The sequence below is a fragment of the Dendrobates tinctorius genome, unplaced genomic scaffold, assembly GCF_039654945.1.
Source record: "Dendrobates tinctorius isolate UK_male_01 unplaced genomic scaffold, ASM3965494v1 ptg000104l, whole genome shotgun sequence".
NCBI lineage: Eukaryota > Metazoa > Chordata > Amphibia > Anura > Dendrobatidae > Dendrobates > Dendrobates tinctorius.
The window spans coordinates 8,487,397-8,504,371 of NW_027361772.1; the positions used below are offsets into that span (position 1 = coordinate 8,487,397).

The 16,975-nt window shown below is 47.2% G+C and overlaps 1 protein-coding gene across 3 annotated transcripts in view; it reads left to right on the plus strand.

Annotated features, from left to right (window-relative positions):
• PGLS (6-phosphogluconolactonase) overlaps positions 1-15,012 on the plus strand; it is a 46,631-nt gene extending 31,619 nt beyond the window's left edge. For all 3 annotated transcript variants that reach the window (XM_073588709.1, XM_073588707.1, XM_073588708.1), the window contains exons 3-6: positions 481-588; positions 3,927-4,028; positions 12,966-13,106; positions 14,281-15,012. In XM_073588709.1, coding sequence (XP_073444810.1) covers positions 481-588; positions 3,927-4,028; positions 12,966-13,106; positions 14,281-14,415 — 486 coding nt within the window. In that variant the 3' untranslated portion in view covers positions 14,416-15,012. The remainder of the gene's footprint in view (positions 1-480; positions 589-3,926; positions 4,029-12,965; positions 13,107-14,280) is intronic.
• The last annotated feature ends 1,963 nt before the right edge of the window (positions 15,013-16,975 follow it).

Below are 16,975 nucleotides of genomic sequence, written 5' to 3' on the forward strand. Positions count from 1 at the left end.
GGTACCTGATAAGTGAGGGGGTCACCAGTGTTGTAAATGTCACATAAATGGGGGTCCGGTTACAGATTTTGGATTGGGATTCAAGATGGGACGCTGAGATGGGGTGTTACATAATGTCCTCCTACAGTAAATGAGCAATGCTGGATTTATAGTTATAGATCCTCGTACTGCTTTTTTTTTCCCTACATACATCTCTGAAATTTCAAGAACCAAAAGTATATTCCATGTAAAGCTCGGAACCACATCAGAGGCGGGAGACAGAAAATGCAACTTCATGGAGTGTAACCACATAGGCACAATCCAGAGGCGGCTCGGCCACCAAGCCTCTGTTATGGTCACACTGGTCGTAACACGACCACAGGAGGGGGCGGATGAGGCCACCGCAGCGGCCGAAATGTGGAGTCCGTGGTTATCTGGATGATATTTGTGTTCCTCTGTGCAGTGCACAATTCTTATGTGTCCATTCGCCTCTTGTCACAGCGGCAGCTTGTTCCTCTCGGCCTCCTGTCTGAACCTCAGTTTATCGTCATCGATCCATCACTGTCCGTGGAAGAGGCAGCGGCTGACTATGAAAAGAAGCTCCGAGAGGTGAGGAGGACGCAGCGCGGCACTGCAGGCGATCACTGACTGCCCAGACTATATATCTTCCATCTACACCGGGGTGTATTGCTTCTTATGAAGGGTACATTGTGACATGGTTATTTTTAAGGGGTCCTTCTAACAAGTCGAAATTGTCCAAAGCATCTTCAAACAGTAACCATCGTGTTAATTTTTATTTGATAAATCAATAGCAAACATGAAAATAAGAAACCGTGCAATATATCTTATTATAGAAATCTGCTTCTATCTCCTCCTGGACTGATATTTAATTTCTCAGTAGTCTCAAGTCACAGATAAAATCTGTATTCAGTAAAGACAGATTGTTACATTACTGAGATAGGAGATGACAGTTGGTGCTTGTAAGATTCTATGGAGAGGAGAGAAAGGAGGGGTTCTGCTTCTAGCTCCTCCCTTCTCTTCCTCCATCCGTCTACATAGAATCTTCTCAGTAAAAATTGTATTACATTACTGAGAGAGGAGATGAAAGTTGGTGCTTGTAAGATTCTATGGAGAGGGAGAAAGGAGTGTCTCTGCTTCTAGCTCCTCCCTTCTCTTTTGCCCTACATAGAATCTTATCAGTAGCAACTGCTATCTTCTATATCAGTAATGTCATACAGTTGCTACTGATAAGATTCTATAATAATCACTTTATGGTAACCACAATTAAGAAATTTTTTTTCATAGGTACCACACAATGGTATAAATTAATAAAAACACATCTTTATTGACATAAAGTACAAAAGACATATGAACACATAGAAAGGTGTCACACCATTAAAAAAGGGACTGCGAAAAAACCCACAACAGCCAATGTCTTGGACATTAAAGTACACCCATATTTAAATTTTAAGGATACAAACAAAAAAAGAGGGGATGTGTGACTCTAAGAAGGTATGTATTGAATGTACGATTGTCTGACCTGACATATATTACTAAACTAATATCCAGCACTACACTACCTACTTGAATGTATCTCAAAAAACGGCACTAGCCGCAAAAACGGGGTGAATAAAAGACCAGTAATTACCTTAATGTCAGCTGGTGGGAATCCCCGGGCATTCCTTCTGCCCCGACGCACGTTTCGCACTGCTTCCGGAGGCGTGTCAGGGCAGGGGGCACTGCCGGTTTAAATACCTAACCTCACGTCATCATAGTCATTAATCATGTGCCATCTGTGTTAGTATCAAAGCGCTGAATCCACGGCCGTTCTATACATAATGGAAGGTCCTGTTAGTCATCACATATAGAGAGGCCAATCCCGGCGCATGCGCGGATCACATGGATCTCGCCAGCCCATCGGGGTATAATAAGCGATCACGTGGCCCAGAGACCGCAGGTCCTATTAGTGATATGCGAAAACCGTAAGTCACAGAAGATCACGGCATAAACCCCGGCGATCCTGTGTATCGGTATGCGTTCTGCCTCATGTGCTTAATCAAAGGGCAAAATACTAAGGAAAATTATATATATTTGTACTTTATGTCAATAAAGATGTGTTTTTATTAATTTATACCATTGTGTGGTACCTATGAAAAAATGTTTCTTAATTGTGGTTACCATAAATTGATTCTCATTGTTGGTGGTATATTACCTTTAAATGGGGATTTGTGATTTTTGGGCAACTTATGTGATTACATAAGATTCTATGTAGCAAATAAGGGAAGGGAGGAGCTAGAGGCAGAGCTCCTCCTTTCTCCCTTCTCCATAGAATCTTACAAACACCAGCTGTCATTTCCTATCACAGTAATGTGAAAATCTATCTTCACTGAATATAGATTTTATCCATGAATTGAGACTATGGAGAATTAATGATAAGTCCTGGAGGAGGAAGAAGTAGATTTCTCAGATAAGATATATTACATAATTTCTTATTTTCACATATGCTATTGATTTACAAAATAAAAATGTAAAGCAACGGTCACCCTTTAAGGCTACGTTCACATGACCATATAAAAAAAAATATTTTTTCATCCAGAAATAATGGACGATTTTTCGTTTGTATTGCACTAGTTTTTATACATGAGCAGTGAATGAAATGTACACCTTTTTATGTTAATGATTGAAATATATCCATAAAAATCCGACCCCATACAGCTGTTCTCTATGGAACTTTTTGTGCACTCACAGACTTGGAGTAGACGAGTCTCGTCCGTAATACAGAAGACCCGATTGCAATTTTTATTCCTGCGGATATTCAGTTTGCGCACAAAAAAAAAAAAAAAAAAACTGTCCTCTGAGCAAACCCTGATGACATTGCTGTCCGTGTGAGGTCAGTCTTTTCCATGGACAGCTCTCATACTGAAAATACGGTGGTGTGAACGTAGCCTGAAGGGAGTGTCGCCATACTTGGCACAACTCCGGTTAATAGACCGGATATGGGAAAAAAATCAAATCTATTTATAGATGTCATGTGTTATTTGCGAGGGGCGATCACGACTCAAAGCGAAAAGAAAACTTACACCTGGGAGCCTCTCTTAGTTTTTATTTAAATTTTGCTTCAACAAAATGGCGATGCTCTCAATCTGCGCATACGCCACCCACTGTGTTCCTATGATCAGTGCGAGAGTGTTGCTATGTTCAGCGGCGCGATGATTTCCTCTTCTTGTGCACGCTGGTCCTCGGAACACAGTGAGCCACTCGTGCAGATTGAGAGTATCGCCGATAGATACCACTGCGCATGCGCCGTCGTTGCCATTTTGTTGGAGCAAAAAAATTTTTTGAAGACCAGAATATTACATTTTCAAACACAATAGGTAAAATAGGAGGCAGATCACTGAAGGTTCAGTGACCTGTCATTTAATCCCAGAATGGTGACTATGAGGCCAGAGCACCAAAAAAAGACTACAGGTCGTCCCCAAGAACGAGCATCTCATTATCTCAAAACTGCAAACACCAATTTGACAAGAACCACAAGACGGATTTCTTCAATCCAGGTATCCTTTTTAGGGCTGATACTCACATGCGTCACTCGGATCGGAGCGTTCAGCTGCATGTATTTCTATGCAGCTGAACCCTCCGATCCATTTCCGGGTATTGATGTGTGAGACTCGTCCGAGTTTCTCGCATGTGAGTATGAGCCCTAATCAGTATAACAGCGCCAACCTGACACTGTCTGTAGTTTACTTAGCAAAATCCTGATAACAGGTTCGCACAGACTTGCATCGCAGCCTAGAGTTGAGAGGTCCCGAGAAACTGCATAATGATTTCGCCATCATTACTTTACTGATCGTTCATGATTGTTCTGATCTCAGCAATAATCTGTTCTTGTAAACTTTCTTTCCCTGCATATGCTGTTCTTTACCTGGAAACTTGTTCATTTTTCTTAGATCTTCCCCGGGATTGACCTCCCGATTTTTGACTTGCTGATTTTAGGAACTGGACCAGATGGGCACACGGCTTCACTTTTCCCAGGACACCCTCTCCTAGAGGTAAACTCTTCCACTCTAATGTAAGCAGAAGTAATGAGCGAACGTCAAGGTGTTATCTGGGCATGCTCGGGTGCTAACCGAGTGTCTTTGGCGCGCCCAACGTTCCTGTTAGGCAGTCCCTTCATATGTTGCGGCTGTTGAAGAGGTGTGAGACATGCAACTGTGGGGACTCGAAAATGTCTTTTGAGCATGCCGAAGACACTTGCTCAGCACAATAGCATGCTGAGATAACACCTTATCCAAGCACATTCGCTCATCACTAGTAAGCAGATCAGGTGAGCCACTATGTCATCAGTGGTCCATCACTGAGGGGTTGTACCGAGTTAATCAGTTATTCCCTATTGATAGGATAGGGAATAACTTATTGATCTCTTTGTGTCCAAAAGTGTTTGGGAATCTCCCATAAAGAATAATTGGCGTGGAGATGTGCATGCTAACCCTCCGCTCCCTTCAGGTCCCAGTTTTCTGGATCTCTGGAGGCCCATAGGGTCAATAAATTATCCCCTATTTTATCAAAAGGAGATTGGCATAACACTTCTATATCAGTATGGAAATTATTTTTCATGATAACTGCTACAGACAGTAGGTGCAATCTCTACACCAGCTACAACAGAGGATCCAAAATAAGAGGATCATTCTTCATCCTCATCAGTCTTGCACAATTTTTATGCCAATTCTTGCTCATCGGCATTAGATCGCTGATTTTGCTGCTGATTTTCCACTTGGATTTTTTTATCATAATTCCACAGTGGATTACAGCAGCTGCATAATGATGAGATCTGAATAAATCTCATCCTTATGTGAGACGCATTGGTCAATTGGTGAGTGTCAGGAAGTGTCTCGCACTACCAATGACCACCTTAGGTGACAGAATAGGGGGCCCGAAAATCAGCGGCCCAAAATGTCAAAAGGCTGGCACGAGATACATGTATTAAGCATTAATGACAGCGGTTAATTTTGACGTTTAATCGGAGAGTTACTTTAATGTTCAGAAACATCCTCGGACCCTGCAAATCTTTCTAGTGTACAAACAGTAAGGCTATGTGCCCATGTTGAGTATTTGCCTGCAGATATTTCTACAGGGTTTCTACATCTTTTGGGCACAAACGCTGCGGCAAAAACACGCGTTTCGCCATGGTTTTTGCATGCATTTTTGTACTGCAATGAAGGCTTTTTTGAGCTAAATAAAGATATTATTTTTAAAAAGTTATGTGATGTAATTTCTTGGTTCAACCACCACATTTTTCTTTCTGATGCAGTAGCATCTGTGTAATGAGATTAGGGCTTGGTGTCAGCAGCTGTCATTCACACAAAGCCCTAGGTTTAGTAATGAAAAAGGTGTCAGCCAGACACCCTCATTACGAAGCCAAGAAGTAAACATACACAAACACATTGTAACCAAGCTATGTAGGAGTGTTAACAGAATGAACCAACATAGGTTGTAACCAAACATCAACTGTTAATTAAAAAAATGAATAAATAAAAATTGCATTGGCTCTACCTTAATTTTAATAACCATGGGGATCGGTGATTGGGCGTTAAGGTAAAAATCCGACGGTTGAGGGCTGATGTTAAAATTCTGGGAAGGAGCTAACAGCCATAAAATGCTCCCAGGCTATTAATACCAGCTCACAGCTGTTTACTTAGCCTTTACTGGCTAGTTCACAGGGGGACCCCAGAAAAAAATTTGACATAGGGTCCCCCTATAAAATCTAACCAGCAAAGGCTAGGCAGACAGCTGCGTGCTGATTTTAATAGCCTAGGAAGGAGCCATGGATATTGGCCCTTCCCAGACTAAAAAGATCAGCTTTCAGCCGCTGTGATAATTGGGGGGAGGGGGGTTGCTGCCACCTTTGTATTGTCAGGTGACATCAAGCCCACAGATTAGTATACAGAGGTGACTATAAGACGCCTCCATTACTAACCCCATAGTCATATTGTATAAAAACACACACACCCAGAATAAAGTCCTTTAATTGAAATAATGATACGGACTCCTTTATTGAATCTAAGTTAAACTATACTCACGGAAAGCCTAATCCACTGAAGTCATTGTCTCCTGCAACAAAAATAAAATAATCACAATATTCCTCACCTGTCCACAGAGAAGATAATTCATAATGTCCCACGACAATCCTGATCAGTTTGAGAGCAGTCACTGATGTGACTGCTCTCAAAGTCAGCCGGCGACACACTGACAGGCGGTAATTGCTCCCGCAGTGTATAGCACTGAGCAGCTGTGAGAGAGTTCACCAGAGTTCATCAGCTGATCAGCTCCAGTGATCTCCCTTACGGCACCGCCGCTGCGTGAGAAAGTCCCTTACCTCGTGTCAGTGTATCTCTGGTGGCTGGGTAGAGCAGTCACATCTTCCAATGTTACTATTCTACACATGAGATCGCCGTGGGACACTCGGGATTACGTGGACTACGGCAGACAGTCGCGTATATGATGGTTTATTATTTTTGATTTTTTTCTAGGAGACATGGGCATCGGTGATTGGGCCTTAAGGTGAGTTTATGTTGTTTTTTTTATTTTACATTTTTTGTCAAAGACAAGGGCACCAGGGATTTGGTGTTAGGAGAGTATAATGTGGTATTTTTTATTTGTATTTGAATATGTATTCAATTATTTTACAGGATTTTTTTTTTTTTTAAACTTATCAGTGACAGCAGACGTAGGCTGATGGGAGGAGTAGTCTCATCAGCCCAAGCCTGCTGACATGCAGTAAGTTTTTTACTGCAGGTCACCACTGACAGCGTGACCCATCTGCGCTCTGATGGTGGTAGCGATCTTACCGGCGGTAACGTTACGTGCCGGTGTTTCCCACACTATCACACAGATGACAGCGTGGGAAATATCAACGCAAACAAAAACTCAGCAAATCCACATTTTTATACCTGCATTTTTGCTGCAGATTTGACTTACTCACTTGATGAAGTCAATTTGTGGAAAATGCTAAAAATTGACATGCTGCAAAAAAAAAACGCACTGCAAAAACTCAAAGGAAATTTACTGCTCATGTGCATAGTACTTCAGGATTCTCATAAGGATTCCATAGCGTTTTTGGCCCATTTCCACATGGAAAACACATAAAAAAGGAATCGTGTGCACATAGCCTAAATGCTAGACCTGGGAAGTGGCGGGGGATGCAGCTGCAGGGTGTCAACCTCAGCGTTTCAGTAAAATAGCATAAGGGAAAAACAGGATTTTTGGGTTGCTTACCGTAAAATCTGTTTCTCGGAGCCTTCATTGGGGGACACAGAGACCATGGGTGTACGCTGCTGCCACTAGGAGGCTGACACTATGCACAAAAAAAGGGTTAGCTCCTCCTCCGCAGTGTACACCCCACCGACCGGCAGGAAATTCCTCAGTTAGTGAGAAAGCAGTAGGAGAAGTAACAGAATAGATTGAAAAACAGAACAGACAACTCAACTGTAAATAACCAACAAACATAAGAACAGGAGTTGCAGAACATGGGAGGGTGCTGTGTCCCCCAATGAAGGCTCCGAGAAACAGATTTTACGGTAAGCAACCCAAAAATCCTGTTTTCTCGTTCGCCTTATTGGGGGACACAGAGACCATGGGACGTCCCAAAGTAGTCCCTGGGGCGGGAAAGCAAACTTCCATCAGGCCTGCGGACTCACCCCCGCTGCCTGCAGAATCCTTCTACCTAGGCTGGCATCCGCCGGAGCGTAGGTATGGACCTTGTAGAATTTCACAAATGTGTGAACCGATGACCAGGTTGCAACTTTGCAAGCTGCAGCGCGGAAGCTCTGTGGCGCACCGTCCAGGAGGTACCCACTGCCCGGGTAGAGTGAGCTCTAATTCCCGGAGGGGTCAATCGATGTTTGACCCGGTAGGCCTCCAAAATTGCCGATCTGATCCAGCGAGCAATGGTAGCCTTAGAGGACGGCTGACCTTTCCGCGCTCCATCTGGAATGATGAAGAGAGAGTCTGTCTTCCGCAAAGAAGTCGTCCTAGCTAGACCTTCATCGCCCTGACCAAGTCCAGCTTGTTCAAGGAGCGCTCCCGAGGATGAGTTGGACCCGGACAAAAGGACGGGAGAACAATATCTTCATTCATGTGGAAAGTGGACATCACTTTAGGAAGGAAAGAGGACGGAGGCCGCAGAACTACCTTGTCCTGGTGGAGTAGTAAGAAAGGAGAGCGGCAAGAGAGGGCCGCCAATTCCGACACGCGCCGGATGGAGGTGACGGCTACTAGGAAGGCTACTTTCCATGAAAGGAGGGCTAGGGAAACTTCCCTGAGAGGTTCAAAGGGAGGACCTTGCAGAGCCTCAAGAACCAGATTAAGATCCCAAGGATCTACGGGCGCTCGGCACGGAGGAGCCGTATGAGCCACTCCTTGAAGGAAGGTCTTGACCTGAGGACGGGAGGTCAACGTCTTCTGAAATAAAATGGACAGCGCCGAAACTTGACCTTTTAAAGAGCTGAGGGCAAGGCCTGCATCAAGCCCTGCCTGAAGAAACGCCAGGACAGAAGGGAGCGAAAAATGCATGGGCGGAATGTCGTTGGACTCGCACCAAGTGAAATAGGCCTTCCAGGTATGGTAATAAATTTTGGAAGACGATGGCTTTCTGGCCCGGATCATAGTATGAATAACTCGATCCGAAAAGCCTGATCGCTTCAAAACCTCGGTTTCAACAGCCACGCCGTTAAATTGAGTGGCCGAGAATTGGAGTGGCAAATCGGACCTTGAGACAGCAGATCTGCCCTGTCTGGAAGCTTCCAGGGGGCGTCCGCGAGAAGGTTGACGATGTCCGTGAACCAAGCCCTTCTGGGCCAATTCGGGGCGATGAGTGACTGGAATTCCTTCCGCCTTGATTTTCTTCAACAGCCTGGGAAGAAGAGGCAGAGGAGGGAATAGGTAGGGGAGCTTGAACTGCGACCAAGGAATGGCCAGAGCGCTGGCGCCCACTGCGAGAGGATCTCGGGCCCTGGATACAAACTGTGGGACTTTCCTGTTGAGGCGAGAAGCTAGCAGGTCTACGTCCGGGGTTCCCCAACGACGGCAAAGCTGAAGAAATACCTCCGGACGTAGGGACCACTCTCCCGCCACGAGACCCTCGCGGCTGAGAAAATCGGCGGCCCAGTTGTCCACGCCGGGAATGTGCACCGCGGATATTGCCGGGACTGAAAGCTCTGCCCAGTGAAGAATCTTGGACACTTCTGCCAGGGCTGAGACACTCCGTGTCCCCCCCTGGCGGTTGACATATGCCACCGCTGTGGCATTGTCTGTCTGAATCTGGATAGGCAGGCCCTTGAGAAGACTCTCCCAGTGAACAAGAGACAGATAAATCGCTCGTATCTCGAGCACGTTGATCGGCAGAGCTGACTCCTGAATCGACCGTCGACCGTGAACAGTGTGACTGCGGAACACTGCCCCCGGCCGAGGAGGCTGGCATCCGTTGTCACAATCTGCCAGTGAATGGGAAGGAATGACCGTCCTAGGGAGATGAGAGGAGACATCAGCCACCAATTGAGGGACTGCTTGACCCGGTATGAAAGACGAAATGGGCGGTCCAGGGAAAGAACAGACCTGTTCCACCGAGACAGTATGGCGTTGGAGGGGTCTGGAGTGAAATTGGGCAAATGGAACCGCCTCTGTCGCTGCCACCATCTTTCCCAGGACTTTCATGGTTGTCCGGAGAGATGGAAGTCGTAAGATATGCAGCGCTCGCACATCCCGCTGCAGGGAGCAAATCTTTTCTTGTGGGAGAAAACCTTCGATAGACGAGTGCCGAACAATAGACCCAGAAACACAAGACGTTGTGTCGGAAAAAGGCAGGACTTCCTTTTGTTGATGAGCCACCCGAAATTGGACAGGGTGTCGAGGACGATGGTAAGACTTTGGCAAGCTTGATGAAAGGATGGAGCTTCGATCAGAATGTCGTCGAGGTACGGAAAAAGAACGAGACCTTTGATTCTCAACAAGGCCATCAACGCTGCCATGATCTTCGTAAATACTCTGGGTGCGGTGGCGAGATCGAACGGCAGTGCAACGAATTGGTAATGTTCCTGGCGAATCACAGGAATTTCTGATGGCCGGAGAATATGGGAACATGTACTGTAGATAGGCATCTTGAATGTCTATTTAACACATGAACTCCTGCGTCTCCATGGAAGCGATTACCGACCAGAGACTCCATTCGGAAATGACGCAGTTGGACTGTCTTGTTGAGTAACTTGAGGTCCAAGATGGGGCGAACTGTACCGCTCTTTTTTTTTTTTTTTTTTTTTGGTACCACAAACAGGTTTGAGTAAAACCCTGTGAACCGTTCTGACTCGGGGACGGGCACGATCACTCCGGAAGTGAAGTTGTCTGCCGTATTGAAACGGTGGAATGTCCGAAAGGGCCGAAACTGACGTTTTAGCGGAGGTCTGCGAGGCTTGGACTGAGGGAGGAGGGAACTCGTGCCTCCAGTGGCGTCCTTAATAATCTGATCCATCTGGGATCTGAAGAGACGCGCTCCCTGAAAAGGCAGATTGGTAAGGGACTTATTTGAATTCAAATCCGCCTGCCAAGCCTTGAGCCAAATTGCACGTCGGATTGCCACAACGCTGCTTGACGCCTGAACTGCGCAAGACGCGGCATCCAAGGAGGCAGAGAGCAGATAATCCCCTGCATGGGAGATCTGGTTGGCCAGTTCGGCCAATTGCTCTGGTTGGGCCTTACCTAGGATGCCCTTGCAGAGATCCTCTGCCCAAGTGGTTATGGCCTTTGCTACCGAAGAGGAAGCGAAGGCTGGGCTTAGCACCGCTGCAGCCGCTTCGTATGCTTTGCTAAGGATACTATAATCCTATCATTCGAATCCTTTAGTGACGCCACACCTGAAATCGGGAGGACCGTGCTGTTAGACAGTCTGGACACGGGTGCGTCTACCGAGGGGGAAGCAGACCAGTTGTTGGTGAGCTCCTTGGCAAACGGGTACAGCACGCCGAGGCGCTTCCCTCTTTGAAGGCGCCTGGTCGGATTTTCTCTTTCCCTGGTAAGGATCTTGCCAAACTCAGAGTGGGAGGCGAAGACCCTTGAAGGTGTTTCTGCCCGTCTGAACGAAACCTCCTGTTCTGAGGATTTCGCAGGGGAGTCTGAGATTTCGAAGGTGTGGTTAATCGCAGCAATGAGGTTCTGTACCGTAACCTTCATGTCCGCGTCCAGCTCTAAGATCCCTTCGGATGACACATCCGAGAACGCTTCACCTGACTCGGGTCAGGAGGCCCGGGAGGGCGACTGCTGGGAAGGACTATGTGGGGATGTGAGGCCAGGAGGGGATCCCGGCCGGAGATCCTGTCTGGGCCTTTTGCGGCTTTTGCTGGCTGGCTCAGATGGAGCTTCATGTGACCTGCTGGACCCTGCAGAAGTGTCCAGGGGCAACTTATCAAGGACGGCTACTATGGACTGAGACACCCTGGTGAGGCCTGCCACAGATTGTGAAAGAGACGAGGCCCAACCAGGAATGGGGGGTTCGCTTTCACGTGGCCCAATAGGCGGCTCCTGGACGGAGTCATGCTGAATGGGATTGCTGCAGTCCAGGCAGAGGGGTGGGGGCAGGCGGACGGCCACGCTCAGCCTTAGAGTTAGGATAATGAAGAAACCTGCGGAAATGCTGGAAGGTTGGGGGACAGAAGGCAGAGAAGGGTGTCAGTCTGCAGTTGCAGAGCTACTCACGATGCGGTGTCCCCAACGGTGCTGATACACGGCTCGTCTGAAGATGCAGGGTCCCAGCAGAGGAGAACGTGGAATCCCTCTGTGTCTGGTTGACAGGCTGATAAAATGGCGGCAGCCTGAGGGAACCAGGATAAATGCGCGCCTTCAAACGAAGAAGATGGGCGGAGCTAGCTGAGGCAAAGAGGGTACCGCCCGCTGCCCACCGCAGGCTCTGAGAGGCGGTGGGTGGTCCTAGAACGGGCGGGAGAGAAGCCCGCCTATGAGAGAGAGAGCGGGGGGCGTGGCCGGCGACGTCAGAGAAGGCCCGAAATGAAGCCGGGGACTAAATTAATGGCGACGGCCGCCTGTCAGCGCGGGGCGGCGCGGAGGTCTCGCAGCGTCGCCGCGGCCACCTCCCTACCTATCACCTGGATCCCATGCCGAACGCCGAAGAAAGAAGGAGGTGGAAAGGCATAGAACAAGGCCCGCGCAACAGCCGGGGCCCGTACGAATGCGGCGGCCGCCGGGAGGCGCGGGCGGCGCAGAGACTCCACAGTACTCCCTCGGCGACCGCTCCCAAGAATCCTGAAACCGCCAGGGGGCCGCGTCTTGGACTGCATACTCACCTCCGTTTGCAATAAAGGTACCTGATATATCCCACGCTGTCCGCGTCTTTGTGGTATCCGCGCCTCATCCGACCGACAGGCTCTGGTAGGCGAGTGGGTGGAAGGCGGGGGGCGAGGACTCTCCTGATCGCTGGCACGCACCCGTGCTAAGCTGTGGTCCCGCCACTGAGAGCTATGAGGATACGGGGTGGCAGTACACGCCGTACTCATAGTCTCTTGTGGGAGTACAGTAGTGACCATTCACACTGTATCCCTCCGGAAACCTGAAAAGGAACGACGCACATCGAGGTAGATATGGGTCTAATTAAAGACCCGTGTCCACTGACACTAAGCTAAACTGAGGAATTTCCTGCCGGTCGGTGGGGTGTACACTGCGGAGGAGGAGCTAACCCTTTTTTTGTGCATAGTGTCAGCCTCCTAGTGGCAGCAGCGTACACCCATGGTCTCTGTGTCCCCCAATAAGGCGAACGAGAAATGTATGTTCACAGGAACCTACAGCATAAAAAAAGCACTGCAGGTACTACTCTGTATTTTTGGTTGCATTTCTTATATACATTAATTATCCATATACACAGAGTGGAATATGTGCCTATGGCTTTACTCCCTTCATTCACCGATTTCTCCTATGTGATTCTTCATCAGGTGACAGATAAGATTGTGGCTCCCATTAGTGACTCCCCCAAACCTCCTCCGGAGAGAGTCACACTCACACTCCCAGTGATCAACGCAGCTAAGACCGTCGTCTTTGTGGCCACAGGAGAAGGAAAAGCTGCAGTTTTAAAAGTAAGTTGACTGATAACACGTTCTTCACCCAACTCATATTCTACACATCAAGTCCCCATAGGCCCCCTGTAATTCACTACATCACATACTGTACATCATTTAAAAGGATTGTCTGGGATTAAGTTGTCACCTTATATCCTATTTTAGGGAGGTAACGTTTGTCCTTGTGGATAGTGAATTCCCTGACATGTCAGAGTGAGGAGGCTTATAAGCCATGCAATGTTTCTCTGGGAAATTAAATATGCAAATTGCCTCTTCAGAGAACTCTAGCTCTACCTATTGGAACTAGCAATCCTAAAAGTCACCATCCACCCTTTGTCGACCCTTGCCATATGACTTAGGATAAAAGCCAAATCAGAATCTCAATTTGCAGACACGTGTTTCGGGTGTATGGCCCCCTCATCAGTGTAAAGCTTTATTACACTGGCATGTCACCCTTCACAAGGAGAAACATTACCTCTTAGATCCCAGTCAGAATCCTCTCATACAGCCAAATTGGATCTCCTGCTTTGCACCGACGAGGGGCAACACCCCGAAACACGTGTTTGCAAATTATATAGGTCATGCGACAGCCTCACCTGTTAGCACCATATCCAATCACTTGCTGGGCATTATGTACATGATCTTCCACTGCTCAGATGGTATTGCAAACATTGCATATGCACCGTGAGAAATAAGGAGACCTGTAGTGGGAGCAAGGGAACCGTGAGGATATAATTAAGAGGGTATGCTACAAAAATACATAACATCAGCATTTAAAGTGTCTGAAGCATTATTTTTTTTTTAGATTGGTGGGCGCTGGGTTCTGAGACCTTCACCGATTGGTGAAACCACGTTGTATAAGCGCTCCACTTACCAGGCAGGAACGCTCAGCTCCTGCATGAGGGTGCATGCATCGGTGTACAGACCCCATAGAGTTTCTGTTGAGCCTGTACACCACTGTGTGCACACTCATGCAGCACTTTAGTATTTCTGATTGCTGATCTGAGCCCTTTTGCACAGTGGTCTGAGCGATCAGTGGGTGGTGTACAGACCTGGACTCCCACCAAGGTCCTAGTCCTAGAAAATCCCTTAAACGCACATTTTGAACAACCATTCTTGTATTCAATTTTCAAAAAAGTGAAATAAACCATTACCAATTCAATTTATTTACCGCGTCTTATGTTTCTCCCAGCGCATCCTGCAGGAGGAGTCCGATCCATTGCCGGCCGCTCGGGTCTCCCCAGTAAACGGTAAATTGCTTTGGTTTCTCGATGAACCTGCTGCTCGGGATTTAACTTGCCCTGTAGAGAAGCACTCAGTCCTGTAATGTTACGATAAGAACGCCAGCATCCGGAGCCGGTTCAGAACCAGAGTCCGGAGCTCCCCACACTTCATCCCTGGGTCTACCGGGGCCACAGGCAGAAGCAGAGAGCCGGACAGAGCAGAGCTACAGATCATAGTCAAGCCAAGGATAATTCAGCCACGGGCTGATAAGAGACACACAAACCAAAACAAGCTATACATAGTGATTGTGCTGAAGATGGAGATGCGCCGTGACCAAAGACAGAACTGCAACAAAAGCCAAGGATGCAAACACTCAGCCATCTCAGTCGTGGACAGAACTAGAACCCGGGACCAGGATAGATAGCCATGAATGTAGAGAGGAACCCGTAGAACCGTAGCCAAAACCTATGGCGAGGACCCAAGATGGCCAGAACATGAAGCTTTGCTGAACTGCCCTTCATCTCCGCCCCCTCCATATTCTTGACTCTGCCCGCTGTACCCTTTGACGATCTGTCCCCCTCTCACATCTGCCTCCTGCTAGGATTAGCTCCTCTGAGTCAGACGAGCCACAGCTTCCAAACGGTTTGCACATTCCGAGCGCGTCACGTGACTGCATAGTAATAAAATGCTAACTCCTCCATCCCCAGTGTGGTGTCATCATGTGTGATCTCCAGAATGTGACCAAACAGGAACATTAATTGGTTGTCCAGGACTGTCACCGATATCAGATTGGCGGGGTCTGGCACCCGCACCCATCAGCTGTTGTGTGGTGCCACTGCTACAAGAAGCAGGACAACCTCAGCTCCTTACACCATGTAGTGGTCATTCTCAGGTACTGCAGCTCAGCTCCTATTGAAATGAATGGGAACTGAGCTCCAGGATATAAGTAATGTACCACTGATTACATAATGACTGACCTAATCTGCGTACATAAGAGTGGAGCTCAGCTCCCGTTCACCCATCTGCTTACATTTGGTTGGAGGGTTTTCAGCCCATATTATAACGTTTAGACCAAATTAAGAAGTTATCCCCTATTGATAGGTAACGCCGAACATCTGAGCCCTGGGACCCGCAGTGACCCCTAAAAATGGGGTCCTGGAGAGCTTCATCTGAATGGAGTGGAGGTTGAGCATGGGTATGTGCACCCATTGAGTATTTTCTGCACCAAAAACTAGAGTGTTGGCAGGGAAAACGCGGCGTACAATATGTGCGGTTTTTTTAATGCATTTTTATGTGCGTTTAGCGGCATTATTAGTTGCTCTTTTTCCCCTAACTCATTGTTGAAAAGCGCTGAAAAAACGTTGAAAGAATTGACATGCTCCAGACTTGGAAAAAAATATATTGTTGGTTAAAATGTACAAGGGAAAAAAAAAAATTTCAGAAATGTCATTCATATTGCTGGTACTGTAAACTGCAGCATTTTTTTATCCTGGAAACGCAGCAAAAATGCAACGTGTGATCAAGCCCTTAGATTCCCAGAGGAGCATTGCATGGGCTTTAAATCGCCCTTTGTCGACTTGGAGCTCTTCACGAGAAAACAACTTTTCCCTTTAGACCCCTAGACAGAAGCCCCGAACCCAGCCAAAGGAGTTCTGCTTTGAACTGATGAGGGGCAAACGCCTCTGAAAATTGAGTTTCTGGTTCAAGTTATGGTTGAGTAATGGTTGATTTTGAAACCTACAATTGCTACTTGTGGTGAAGTGATCTTCCTCTATGAACAGATTATTTTCATATATAACTTCCATTAGGAAGTGTTTGAGCTCATTATCATAACTAAGTACCTTCATAGCCACATAATGATCCCCCATTATATGATGCCCCATTATATGGCTATGAAGGCACTTAGTTATCTTTTTAAAAAATATAGAAACATATATTGACTAATAAAAACAGGAAAATAATAATAATAAATAGTCAAAATAAGGATATTGTAAGAAGGCTATAGTGCAACAATTGCAAGACTGAACATATGAAGGAAGATGATGCACAAAGAACCAAATAGAATATAAAATGTGATGTTTATTGAAAATATATAAAACCAATGTTAAAAGATAAATGTCATGCCGCGCTCACCAGGAGGCGGGGCTTCGGTCCCGACGTCACTCCCTCCGGCACGGCGGTCCCTCCGGGGCCTCCGTCGGGTGCGCACGCGCAGCTCTCGTCCTAGGGGCTCCCCCTCCATGTCACGTTTGCGCTTGCGCGCTCCTGTCAGTGCTGTCTCCGGGTCAGTCTCCTCTATGGTAATGGAGGACCTGACCCGGAAGCTATAGTGGTCATGTGCTTTCTGGCTAGGATCTGACCCGGACCCTGTCTTGGTCATGTGCTATATCAGGCCATCCTCCCCTATGGGAGGTGCCTGATTATTGTTGTGCTTCCTGGCTGGGTCTGCTTAGTCCCAGTCAGGCCGTGCGCTGTTCTCAGGTCCTCTGCTCTGTCTGGTATTCTATTGTGCTCCTAGCACTTGCTCTGAACTTTTACATTGCTTCATACTCAGTAGTGCCTCTTGGCACACTCTAGTATCCTGTCTCTGTCCCTTGCTCTGTCGTACCTCCTGGTACTCTCTGTCCCTGTGCTCTGTAACACCTCCTGGTACGACTGCTGCT